General features: G+C 34.3%; 1 protein-coding gene across 1 annotated transcript in view; it reads right to left on the reverse strand.

Moving 5' to 3' along the window:
- KIF15 (kinesin family member 15) overlaps positions 1-13,538 on the reverse strand; it is a 50,016-nt gene that overhangs the window by 1,919 nt on the left and 34,559 nt on the right. The window contains exons 26-34 of the mRNA XM_051961832.1: positions 12,743-12,865; positions 9,146-9,292; positions 8,521-8,622; positions 7,826-7,990; positions 4,859-4,968; positions 4,191-4,266; positions 2,104-2,141; positions 474-639; positions 74-205 (exon numbers count right to left, since the gene is read on the reverse strand). Of these exons, the coding sequence (XP_051817792.1) occupies positions 74-205; positions 474-639; positions 2,104-2,141; positions 4,191-4,266; positions 4,859-4,968; positions 7,826-7,990; positions 8,521-8,622; positions 9,146-9,292; positions 12,743-12,865 (1,059 nt within the window). The remainder of the gene's footprint in view (positions 1-73; positions 206-473; positions 640-2,103; positions 2,142-4,190; positions 4,267-4,858; positions 4,969-7,825; positions 7,991-8,520; positions 8,623-9,145; positions 9,293-12,742; positions 12,866-13,538) is intronic.

The following is a 13,538-nucleotide window of genomic DNA, read 5'->3' on the forward strand; positions in this document are numbered from 1 at the left end:
AGTAATAGAACTCTGATCTATTTTTAAAACTTATGAAAATCAGTGTATTAAAGATCTAAACATTAAAACATACTTCAGTGAGTCTGGCATTGTCTTTCTTCAGTTTTACCAGGTATTGAATCTTCTGGTTTGGATTTGTGTGACCTACTAATTTTCCATTTTCTTCTGCAAGAAATTCCACTTGCTTTCTTAGCATGTTAGTCTCCTGGAATAAAAGAAGCAAAAATAAATGATTTTCATTATGTCATTTTATGGGGGTTGGAGGGGGGGGCCAAGGAAGACAGAAGAGCACAAAAAATATGGATAAGGTTCTGCTCATAATGTCATAAGTCATAATGCTTTTTATATTTACAAGTGCTCCAGCAATTTCTAATCATGGGAAAAAAGAACATTTTAATAAAGAGAGGCTTTCATATGGATTGGTTCTACAGAGATAAGTGGCCTAAACAATAATGAAACAAATCAACCCAAACCTGTAAGATTTTGTCTTTTTCTTCATAGATTTCTTCCAACTTGGATCTCAACTGTTCTTTCTCCTGGAAGGCTTTAGATTCCAGAATCCTTGTCCTTTCTAATTCTTCCAATATTTTAATCTGGTTTACCTCTTTGTCTGAAAGGACATCCTTAACTTCTTTTAATCTATAAAGATAAATGTAATTTTATGGGCAGGTGTTATTAACTGTCTAAACATATGTGAATTTCTTTTGCAGGTCTAAACCTTAGAATTTCTTTGGGGCAGATAATATTCAAAATGGTTCCTGGTGTAGAAGAAAACTGGCCATGGGCTGTTCTAGTCTCTGCTGCTCACAGTAATTCTGTAAACCATATGAAACACAAAGCTGAATTTTTGCAGGTGATACACAGGCCTTTTCATTGTATCACAATAAATAATAAATAGCTGCTGGCATTTAAGAAAGGTACAGCTCAAGAAGACAGCTATTCTATACATTTACATTTAGTGCCAATGTGTTCCAGACTACAATTCCAAGCTGGAAGGGGCCTTAAAGAACCTCTAGTCCAATGGCTTCACTTGATGGTTTAGGAAACCCAGAAATTAAATCTCTTTGAATGTGCTACTGAAGACCAAGTACAAGTGAATTCTAGGCAACAAAAGGAAATTTCTAGGGCCACCCGATGAAAAAGTACACGTTTTCTCCCTCCAAATTTATTTTATCCACAGCAGTTTGAGAAGTCTTAGTATTGAGTGTTGGCCAGGATATGGAAAAACTGAGATTTTGTGAAACTATGACTGAAGATAATGAGAACTGACAGGGCACGAGAGGATGGATGGGTGCTCTTGAGAAGGATGTAACAGTCAAACAGAAATGGGAGTCACTAGATCCCACTTAAGGATCCTTTTGGGATGTGTATACTGAATTAGAAAACCACATATAAACATTATCTTTGTTCTAATTTTTTTTTTTTTTTAATTTGTTAAATAATCCTCAATTACATTTTAATCAGGTTCTGGTGCAGGCTCCATATTTGAGATCTTTGATTTACAGGATACCATTCTAATAATAACCTTATCTAAAAAGAATTAAAAGGTTCAGGAACAGATGAGAAGAGGGAGTGATGGTACCTATACAAGAGGGCTGCTGCAAGTATCTCTTTAGAATAAAAAAAAAATCACCATTATACGATTGATAAATCGACCTTATCAATAGTTTGATTTACATTTTTCTGAATATAAGGAAATGGCTAAAATAAGATATCACACTTTTTCCAAGCATTTTAAACTCTAATACTGATCGATGGTCAACTTCCCATTGTTCAATCACTGCACATTAAATTTGAAGTTTTTCTGATTAATAAAAACAGAAAAAAAACCCCACCACACTGTTATATCTCCTTCTGGTAATATTACATAAAAATATATGTAACATACATGTATAAACACAAATGTATAGTTATATACTAAACCCCCTCTAGTCACTTAAAATGTCATTGTGTTAAAAACCTGAGTTTTTTAATTACACAAAAAGTTGCAGTACTGCCAAAAGTCATACCTTATTAATCTAATAAATGCTTCTACCTTTATAATTGGAGAACGAAAATATTTACAAGAATTAAAATTTTAAATATGTGAAATATTTAACTTACTCTGCTTTTATTTTCAGCATTTCTTCAACTGCTTTATTCTATATAAGAACAAAATGGATACATATTAATATGATTAAGTTTCTAAACAGACTTGTTTAAAATAAATTTTTAAAAAGTTAGAAATTGTTCTATTTGTTTTATATCATATACTGAAGGTGTATTAAAAAATAACAGCACTAGTTAACCTGCAAGAAGATTAAAAAAAAATACCAAGTAATTTACTTATTCCCTTCTTCCATTTGCTCCCTTATTCTCTTCCTGATCAAACCCTGTTTGCAACTTCTCTTCATCATGAGAACAGGAGCTCCTTGAAGAAAGGGAAGGTTTTTGTTTTACTTTGTAGTCCTAGTGAATAGACCAGTACTCTGCATATATTAAATGCTTAATAAATATTTGATTGCTGAATGATTCCAAAAGATATTAAATCTTTACTTCAAAAACTTGGAACTCACAGAATGTAGTTGATAGAATCTTCTGCCACATGCCCAACAATTCTTTTTTATTGTTGTGATCACTGTGAGTACTACTAGTTTATTTATAATCAAGACAAAGTTTATCAATATTCAATTTTAAACTGTCTGAAGTTACCACTAAATCATGTCCATAAAGTAATACCAAGGAAAAATTATAGACAAAGAAAGGGAAAGGACTTCAAGTTTGCTAGTCCACCTCTGAGACATATCATGAGCTGTGTCAAGGATGACCTTCTCCACAAGGAGCCAGCCAGGAAGCCTCTGTGGGAAGGGGACATCACTTCATTGCCTATGAAGCACTGCCAGTGCTTTCATTGTGGGCCATCTCTAAGTATGTTGAGCTGGATCTGCTTCTACTCTGTGCCCTTAAGGATCAAGAATCAGCTCCATCACATGACAGCATGTAAATCTTTGAAGACTTCAATCATGCTCCACCTGTTCCTCTTCTTCAGACAGATTATCTCTAGTTTGTTCCACTGCTTCTTGAACATCATGGCTTCACATCCATATACAAGATATCTTCCTCTGGATATTATCTTACTTTTGTCCCGTGTGAAATGTGGCTTCCATAACTGGACATAACATTCCCAGTGAGGTCATACCAGTGTAAAATACAAGAAGATGACACCTTGCTTCCTTCTATTACTCAACTAATTTTCTGCATCTATATTCTGTTATTTCATATTTTTGAAGTTAATTTCAGAGACCAAGTATGGGTAGAATCAAAGTGAAGTTCAATAAAGATTGGTGTTTTTTGTTTTTTTTTTAATTAGTAGTTGGAGGTGATTCAGACCAATCCCAAGAGAGAAAGCCATCTGAATCCAGAGAACTGTGGAGACTGAATGTGGATCACAACATAGTGTTTTCATTTTTGTTGTTATAGTTGTCTTGCTTGTTTTGAAAGAATGAATGTTTAAAACTATCTTTGCATGTATTTTGAAAAATAAAGTTATTATAAATGACTATTCCATGGGAGGAAAAAAAGATACAACTTTGGTTGTATCTCCCCCTTTCCCTCTCCTCAAAAGAGTTATTAGCATTTGGTAGTCAATATGCATTAAGAGTAACTTTCACTCTGTGCCAGTCATCATAAGTCTAAGGAAGGTTAGAGTCCAATAAGCTAATTCTCTGACATTGTGAAAGATGAATTCCCAGCTCATCCTCCCCTTTTCCCTTTGACTTAGGACATAAGATACTTCATTAAATGCTAAAATATGCATGACTTCTATAGCATTCAACTGATCTACTAGTTTAATAGTGCTATCAAAAGAGGAAATTAAAGTTAGGTTGTCATGACCTTTATTATTGTATTACATTGGTGGGGGGAGTGTTGGGTTTTGTTATGAATATAATAGATTATGTTAATTATTTTACTGATTTGGAAACCCTTACATTTCTGATAAAAATTTATGGCCACAATGAATTATTTGGCCAATATATGGCTAGAGTCTATTTTATAGTATTTAATTTGTAATTTTTTATTAATATTATTGGTTTATTAAAAAAAAAAAGAGTAACTTTCAAACACTAAGTGAAAACAATAAAAATGTTCACCTAAATAAAAAAGGAGATTTTAGATATTTTCCCCCTGTTTTAAAAAGATGACAAACACACCTTAGCGAGTCTTTCTTCAACAATTTCCTTTTCTTGTTCTTTTTTCATTTGATGCATATCTGGATATATTTGATCACTATATAAAGAAAATAACAACAACAAAAAATACTGATTTTTTTTAAACAAAGTATGATTTTATCTGTTTCCTAAAATCAAAATTGTATATCAGATAATTATTAACACCTTCAGTAACAATTTTATTTGCTGGGGTGGAGGGAGGTCTTGACCTATGATTCAGTTGGTGTAGAGAACTCTCTGGTATTTAAATTTCTTCACAAAAGTAGATAAGCAACTCAACTGTAACCTATCTTATCAAGCTGCCCTGCCCTGCCTGAAAAGTTAAGTGATTGGTCTATGGTAATACAACATGACTATAAAAAGTAAGGACTGGAATTGAGATGTTCCTGACTCCAAAGCCAGCTCTTCTAGATAATACATCAAGCTGCCTCTCATTAATTTAAAATTCATATTAGCAGTAAATGTTTCAATAATTTCCAAGTACCACCAAGAAAGTACTCATTAAAACATTTTTGGAAACTGCTAAACTTTATTAACTCTTAGTTCTTGCTTATAAGCAAGAAAATTAAAATTTCCTATTTAAAAAAAAACCTTCATTCTTTACATAATTACAAGTAACAAGTAAGAGGGTTTTAGATAATTTTTCTTACCTGCTTTTCTTTTGCTTCTTAATATCATCAAGTTGGCTCTGCAGGCTTTGATTTGTTTCTGTTAATTGCTGAAGTTCTAAGCGTGTTTTTTCTAATTCATGTAATTGCTCCTAAAGACATAAAACATGGCTTTCAGGTGGAGCCCATATGGCAGGCTAGGTGCAGCGACCCAAGTGAATTCTCCATCACTTCCCTCCCAACAATTTTAAAATAAGGGCTCAAATCAAATTCTAGAGCAGACAAGGCAACAAAAAATTGGGGTAAAATTATATCATAAACTAAGAAAACATAAACGGTCGGCAGAAGTCTCTAGTGCCTGGGAGAAGGGTGGTCTATAGCCTACACATGCAGCAGCAGTTCTGGAAGCTCTCCAGATCAGAAACAGTTGAAGAACAGGTCATAAAGAGATTACAGGGGATGCTTTGTTGGCACTGCCTGGAATTCTACTGCCCACATGAAGTCCTGGGTTGCAGTTCTAGGACAGATTGAAGGTGGCAAGTGGTCAGTTACAAGAGGGCAGGGTTTTGATTACAATTCCAAGACAAAGAGAAGCACTGGTACAAGGGGATGTAGGAGAGCAGGGTACTTGGTAAAGACCAGAGTACTGTTGTGTCCTGTTGTGATCACACCTCTCCCAGGATCACTACAAACTTGTAGACTTCCACAACAAGCTCTGAAAACAGCAGCACAAAAAATTGAGATAATGCTTCCTAACCCCCATAACAAGGACAACAATAAGCAGAACCTGACCTTAATAAAGAAGTTCAGCATCAAGGAATAGAATGGAAAATAAGGAAATAACTTAGAATTTGATCATAAAAAGTTACTATGGTGGTAGGGAAGACCAAGATATAAACTCAGAAGACGACAATATGAAAACAGCTATCAAAAAACCTTAAAGAAAATTGCTAATTGAACCCAAGGCCAATAAGAATTCCTGAAAGACCTAAAGAAAAGAATAAACTTGATAAAGGAAAAGTTGGGAGGAAAAATTAGAATTGAGTAAGTGGAAACTAATGACTCAATGAGATAGCAATAAACAATAAAACAAAATCTGAAGAATGAAAAAAATAGAATTATGAAATATTTCATTGGGAAAAACAAATAACCTGGAAAAATAAATCAAGACAATTTAAGAAGTACTGGACAATAACTTGAGAAATAATGCTTCCAGAGAGAACTGATGAATTCTGACTGCAAACTAATGTACTTTTTTCATTTTTAAAATTTTTCTTGATTTTTAAAAAAGGTAATATGTTTTATGAGATTTCAAATGTATAACTGATATCATGTTGTTGCCTTCTCAGTAGAAAGGGAACGCATGGGAGAGAGGAGAATTTGGAATAGAAAATTTTTTAAAAAAGAAAAATGTCAAAAATAAACAATAAAAAAAGAACCATGCTTTTCAACATAGACTTTTGCTTCTGTTTATAGGAACATCTGGTAAATTAAGTAATAATCCTTTCCTGAGAGCCAAATATGTAATTTAGAGCATTATGGAAAAACACCAAATAAATATTATACACATTACATTCCCTGTCCTAGATAGGTGGGAGTAACACCCACGAAGTAACATAAGAACAATGTAACACTGAATAAGTCCATAAAGAATTACCTTCCTTTTCTTTAGACTTTACTTGTTATTTCACTGGCACAGGGAACTCACATTAGCAAGGCATACTGGCAACTGCTTTGCAATTTCAGTTCTAAAGAAGTGCTGGGGATAATAAAAGGTTACATATCTGTCCTGATTTCTGTGGGCAGGAACTATCAGAGGTAGAACTCGAATTCAAGTTCTTTATCCATATGCCCTGGTGCCTCTCACAGACAATTCGTTGACTATTAAATATTTTCATTGCAACACAAAACAGGGTCATCAACCTAGATTGTAAGCTCCTTATTAAGGGCAAGGATTCTGTTGTTTCTCTTCTTTGTATCCCCAACAATTAACAGTGCCTTGCACATAAGAGGCACTTAATAAATGAGAACAGGAATAAATAAAAAGTATTGTGGTAGTCTATTTTGCAAATTTTATCATCCTTATCCCATCCTCAAATCTTAACTGGCATCCAAGTCTGATGCATTTTATAGCGCAGACCATTAACACCATGAAGAAATACTACTCTTGATGTATTCTTATTTCTTACAAATATATAATTGTTGATAGCCCAATAACTTTTTTCACCTTTAAACCTGACAAGCAGAATGTTGCTGGAAAAAAAATCAAAGGAACCATGTATGCACCTAGCAAATGTAATTTATCACTGTACAACAATCCTCTAAAAACTTTATTCCAAACCTTTTAAAGATTGATCTCTTTTACTAACTGGTCTTACCTATTTTATTGAAAGAACCAACTAGTGCGAGCTCCTCCAATCTCCCTCCTCATTATATTAAACTCTTTAAGTCCCTTGTCATTCTTGCCTCCATCTCTCTGATTCCAAGAATGAGTGGGCCGCCTCCTTGCCAAAACTAAAATCCTTGCTCCTGTTGCCTCCCTATGGCTTCTTATTAAAACCACAGCCACATTCCATCCAAATCTTTAGTCTCTCCTTGTCCTTAGCCTATAAGTATACTACAAGTATACAATATTCTGAAAACAACTCTTTTTCTCTTGATCTAGGCACCCCCTGAAGCTAGTATCCAGACCCCTTCCCAATCACTACTTATCCAGCTTCTTGCAGTCTGGCTTATGCTTCCATAGTCCTAGGCTCTCTTCAGAGTAACTCAAGACCTCCATGTTTCCCAGGCACATGGCCCCTTTGGAGCTTTTGTCTTCCTTCTTTCCAGAGTAGTGGATGCCATCAACACCCGTTCTTGACCCAAAAAGAATGCCATCGCTTTCTTAAGGTAATATTGAAACTCCCTCCCTCACCAGGTAGTAAATATGAAGAACCAAAAAAAAAGCAAGTGGTTCTTCTGTCCTCAAAGGACAGTTCTCAAGCTGTGTAACAGGAACTTAAGTACCTTCAGTTTAAGGATTTCAATGTTTTTGACATCTCTTTCTTCATTCAGTTTTGTTACAAGATGCTGCAAGGAGATTGTGGAGGCTCTTCGGTCTTCTATTTCTTGCTCTTGTGTTTCTAGGAGCTTTGCCAGATTTGTTTGAAAACTAGGTGGGGTTTTAGGACTCTGCAAAATACATATTTTAATTCTTAAATTTTAGTAATTTTAACAAAAATTATATGTAACTGCACTAGCTCTATATACCCCAAAATGCTTATTGGTTTATTGTCTAATAATACTACTTAAAAATCTAAAGAATACTTTGTTATATCAGCCAAAAGACACAGAGAAAGAATACTTTCACTACTAATAATATAAGTTGTTTCAAAGCTTACAAAACATTTAAAAAACACTTTCATTTTAGACTCATAGCAACCTGCAAGGCAAATTCCACAGGTATTAATTACTATTACCATATTTGGTATGGTAACGAGGGTTAAGGGAGGTTAAGTGACTTTCCCAACAGCAAGTAGCTACTGAATGTCAGGAGGCAGGATTCAGACTCTGGTTGACCCTGAATCTAAGACTTTCATGTAATGTCTCTTAATTGTGTGTAAACATTTTTAAAAGTTCTAATTATGATTTTTAAATGGGCACTTTTGTCATCTCTGAAGTGCTAACTCTGCTTGAAAACAGAACTGTTGTTTTAAAAGTACCTGTGGAAATCCAGAAGCAGAATCCATCACACATTCTAGGTGTCTCATTTTCAAACTATATGCATTCTTCCTCTGTTCCAATTCTTTAACTTTTTGGCTTAGCTATGAAAACAAAAGGAAATATTAACTTTGAAAAAAATGCAGGTTTCATGTCCATAAACAATATGCAAGCCTTTCAGAAGATATGAAAAATTCTTCTAGTATGAACATTTCACAATTTGAAACAGAACAAAATATCAACTACCCCACATTTCCCACAAAAGCCCCAAATCCTACTAAAGTTGCTGCTCCTACAACATGGCTTATTCCTACCACATTGTTGTTAGTTAAAATTAATTTTTTTTTGTCTTTAACCCTATAATCACCCATTAAATAAACCTTTTATCTACTCACTATCAAGATACGTGAAACATTTCTAATAACCGATGTTATTAGAGAACAAAATTGCCTTTATATTAGAAGAGATTCATGTTCCCAAAGATTCAAAATTCAACATTCTCCAATTTTATTTAATAATTTCCTGCAAATGATCTAAAAAGCTTATGTGGTAGCTTACATAGATTGGCTAAATGTAAATTATAAGTTCATTTAAAATTCTTACAGAGATAGCCTTATCCAAATATACCTGTTCCTGAAGTTCCTCAATGAAAGCTTCTTTCTTTGCTAGTTCTTCCTGGGTAGACTGAAGCAACAGAGCATGTTTTTTAGAGGCTTCTGTTAATTTGTTTAGCTGGTCAGTGACATGGGCCAGATCTTCACACAACATGTCTTTCTGTTAGAATATAACAACCCAACCCCAAAGGAAAAATGGAAGATTATTTATGCAAACACCATTAGGATTCAGTAACCATTACTTTATATACAATTCAAAAAACTAAAATTAAATGTCACCTTACATTTCTCTTTAATTTTTAAACCATTTTCCTTTTTTTTATTTTATTTTTTTCCCTTAAGATATCCCTTTCTTCTTCACTTGTCAGTGTTAACCCGTGAAACAGAATAAAAAAGGAAAAATTAAATTACACATCAATCACATATCCCTGCACAGAGGAAAAAGGCACACTTTCTCATCTCTTTTTCATAGACAAGACTGATTAATATAATTACATAGCTATTTATTTATTTATTTTTTTGCTGAGGCAGTTGGGGTTAAGTGATTTACCCAGGGTCACAGAGCTAGGCAATATTGAGTGTCTGAGACGAGATTTGAACTCAGGACCTGGCATTCTATCCATTGCATCTAGCTGCCCCAGAAATTTCTTAAAAAAAAAAAAAGAAAACTATCAAAAAAAATTTTTTTTTTGGCAAGACAATCTGGGTGGGTTAAGAGTCTTTCTCAAGGTCACACAGCCAGTAAAGTGTCAAGTATCTGAGACTGAATATGAACTTTCAATAAAGTTTTAAAGTCACAGTTACAAAACCAAACCTTAGCTAATAGAAAAAAAAAAAGACCACCTCTTTCTTGCAGGTTTAATTACTGGAGAAGTAATGGCAGACCAAGGAATACCTGTGGCAGTCCAGCTGGCAACCCAAGGTCTATGTGCTTTCTCACTTTTAAAGCTCTTACTTAAACAAAATGTGACTAAGGGCTTTGACAGGAACTTTCACTCCAAAAAGAGTGGCCAGAACTTAATTTGGAACTTTTTTCCTTCTGTGAAGAACGAATGCACGTAATGAGACCAGAGAGGCCTGACACTGTAATTTGCTCTGGAACCGAGGGCTAGAGAACTAAATTTCAGACTAGGTTTGAAGTATTACTGAAGGGGTGCTTGCTTAAAATCTGGTATAATTCTCTTTCTCCTAACTAGAAATCAAACTAAACTAACAAAACAAAGAAATGAAGCTAAAAAAATATCAACTAAAAATTTAGAATGTTTTTATTTTCTTGGCATTAAAATATTTCAGACAGTCAATAAGCATCTAGTAAGCTTCCTATGATGCTTCCTGTGCTAAGAGTTAAGACTTACAAAGAAAGTAAAAAATAAGGTATCAGTTTTCCTAAGCTCACATTTGAGTGCCTTATTTCTATACTGTCCTCAGCTACAGAGTTTAGAATTTAGAATTAAGGTATCATCTAACCCCACATGGGGTCACAAACTGAATGGGGTAAAGGACAATGGAATCATGATTTATTATAAATAAATATTTGATTTGTATATCTAATTTATATGCCTGGGATCATAAGTAGAAAAAGTTTAAGAATCTCTGATCTAAACTAGTCTTTCATTTTATTCAGAAGGGAAACTGAGATTCAAAGAAAAGCTACTTGTTCAAGATTAAGGGGTTTAACAAGAAGCATGACCAAGGCTAGAACTCGGTTTTCTGAATGCAGGGCTCTTTTCTATCTCTTTTATGTTATTTGAGAATAAAACAAATAGTAAAAATCCAGAAATAAAAAAAAAAAAATCAGAAGAAAAAGGATATGATACAATGGAGTACAATCAGCAGCTATACCAGAGATAAGGAACTGAAGATGACCTCAAGGTGATTAACTGCCCCTATCAGAAACTAGGGTGGATTCCAGGAAGCCTAAGGTGAGAATGTTGCTTTTTTTAAGAGTGAAAAATTGATTTTACTGTTTATAAAAAATTTCCACATTAGTCACGTTATAAAAAACAAACAAAAACACTCCCAACCCCCAAACAAGAAAAAACTAAGACATAGTGGGGGAAAAAAAAAAGTATGTTCCCATCTGCACTCAGAGTTTATCAGTTTTTTCTTTCAAAGTCAACAGCATAGGTCCTATGGAATTATAATTACTGCCCATCAGAGTGGCTAAATCTTCCATAGTTAATCATCTTACGCTATTGCTGTTGTGTATAATGTTTTTTTAGCTCTGCTCACTTCACTTTGAATCATATCATATGACTCTTTCCAGGTTTTTCTGATTTTTTACAGCACAATAGTATTCCATTGCAGACACATACCAAAACTTGTTTGGCCATTCCCCAATTGACAGACAACTCTTCAATTTCTAATTCTTTGCCACTTCAAAAAAAGCTGCTGTAAATATTTTTGTATGTATAAGTCCTTTTCCCTTTTGTCAATCCTACTCTTAATTACATTGACAACTTTAGAGTAGCATAATAGCTTCCTATATATTGAAGAAAAACCATATAGAAAAAACAAAACACCCCTGTCCCTAAAATCACCAATCCTTATTTGAATCAGGTGCTACCTGTTCTGACTCTCCAAGCACCAATTTCCACTTTCCTTGTATAAATCTAACAAGTCTTCCTGTAAGTCTGATCAACAGTCCTAAGTCTTTGGCTAAATTCCTTGAATGATTTAAATAAGCGCTTTTTTCTTACCATCTACTTTACTTTCCCTCTGACTTCTGACCCCACGGCGACACTGAAATTTACCTAATTTCAATCACTGTCTCTTTCTGTCAAATTTAAGTCTTAGACGACGCAGGGGATAGAGGCTGGAGACAGGAAGACCTGGGTTCAAATCTGGCCTTCCACACTCACCTGATGTACCACCTTGAACACAGTACTTCCTTTCTCAGCCTCAGTTTCCTCATCTGCAAAGGAGGATAAAAGCCTCACCCTCAGAGTTGTTTTAGAAGGCACAATGCAAATCTTAAAGATATGATCACTCCCTCTATAAAACTATTTACTCTTAAGCCTCTGACCATCTGAACTCTGTCACTGTTGGCTCTTCCAAATTCTTCTCTAATAGGTTGGGGTTTTCTGTATCTATCATCTTCATCAAACAATTGCCCAAATCTCTACCTCTAGCTTGTCCTAACTTCCAATTCAGGTTTTATGCTGCCTACGGCATATATTCATTCAGATAACCTATCAAAAGAAAATTAAACAACAAAAACTAAACAACTTATTTCCCTCTTCTAATCTATTTATCCTTCTCACTTCCCCATTTCCATCAATAACACACCAACTTATCCACTCATAACAACATGAAAAATTCAAAGTCCTCTTTGAGACTCTTTTTTCCTTATTCTCCAAAGTCAGTCTGGAGCCACAGGCAGAGTCTGCGTCTTCCTGATTAAGGCCAGATCTCTGCTCACTGGGACATTTTACTTCTCTTGTTTAAGAATATTCAATTCCCAATACAATCTTATTAAACATTTCTGAGAAGCTACATGGTTTTAAACACCATTTATTGCTTAATAGTCTAAAGAATGCCATATATATTATAGGTAATCTAATTTAAAAACACACACACACACACACACACACACCAGACACAAATTTACCTCAATATCATCAGACAATTTTCTCAAATCAAGAGATTGTTTAAGATCCATAATCTGTTGTTCTTGTTTCTTTAAATCTGCTTTACAGTCATCTTTTTCAGTCAAGGTAGAATTATATTTGCTCTGAAGAACAAAATGTTATGATCAAAAGAGCTATTCATCTGAAGACAGTGCAAATTAAAATTAATTTTAGCATGTAATGAAATCCCAGCCTGATGACATTAGGTTACTCTATAACTGGAAAATAGACAAAAACTGACAGGACATAAAACAAGTGGTGAGAGAATGGGCCATTTTGTATGAAGACAAATAGGCAATGTGATACAAATCATCACAGATACAAAGAGACCTCTGAAGAGTCAACAGAGAGTAAAAGGTAAGGCCAAAGCAGACATAAATTTGCTTACAAAAGATTATGAATGAGGGCCAATACCTTTATACTGTCACTTGGTCTATTTTATCTTCTGTCCCATTTATATGACCCCAAGAGGGACTATGGGATGTTAATCATTTTTACCATATGCTGACTACAGCTACACTTTTCTCCTAGCTTGTAGACTTCCTTGAGACATAGAATATGGTAATTCTAATCTTAATCACAGTCTTTGTGAAATTATTTTATTAGTAAGTGTCATAGATAAAAAGTTTTGGTTAAGACATAGGGCAGAAATGCAGAGAAATGAGAAGATTGCTAGAGACGGAGGCTATAATCTACACTAATGAATGATGCTGTAGCCTGTTCAAATACAAGTAAGGAGAAATAAAGGAAAATAATAAGTTGTAATTTTCTATGCAC

The sequence above is a fragment of the Antechinus flavipes genome, chromosome 5 (assembly GCF_016432865.1).
Source record: "Antechinus flavipes isolate AdamAnt ecotype Samford, QLD, Australia chromosome 5, AdamAnt_v2, whole genome shotgun sequence".
In the NCBI taxonomy this organism is placed as follows: domain Eukaryota; kingdom Metazoa; phylum Chordata; class Mammalia; order Dasyuromorphia; family Dasyuridae; genus Antechinus; species Antechinus flavipes.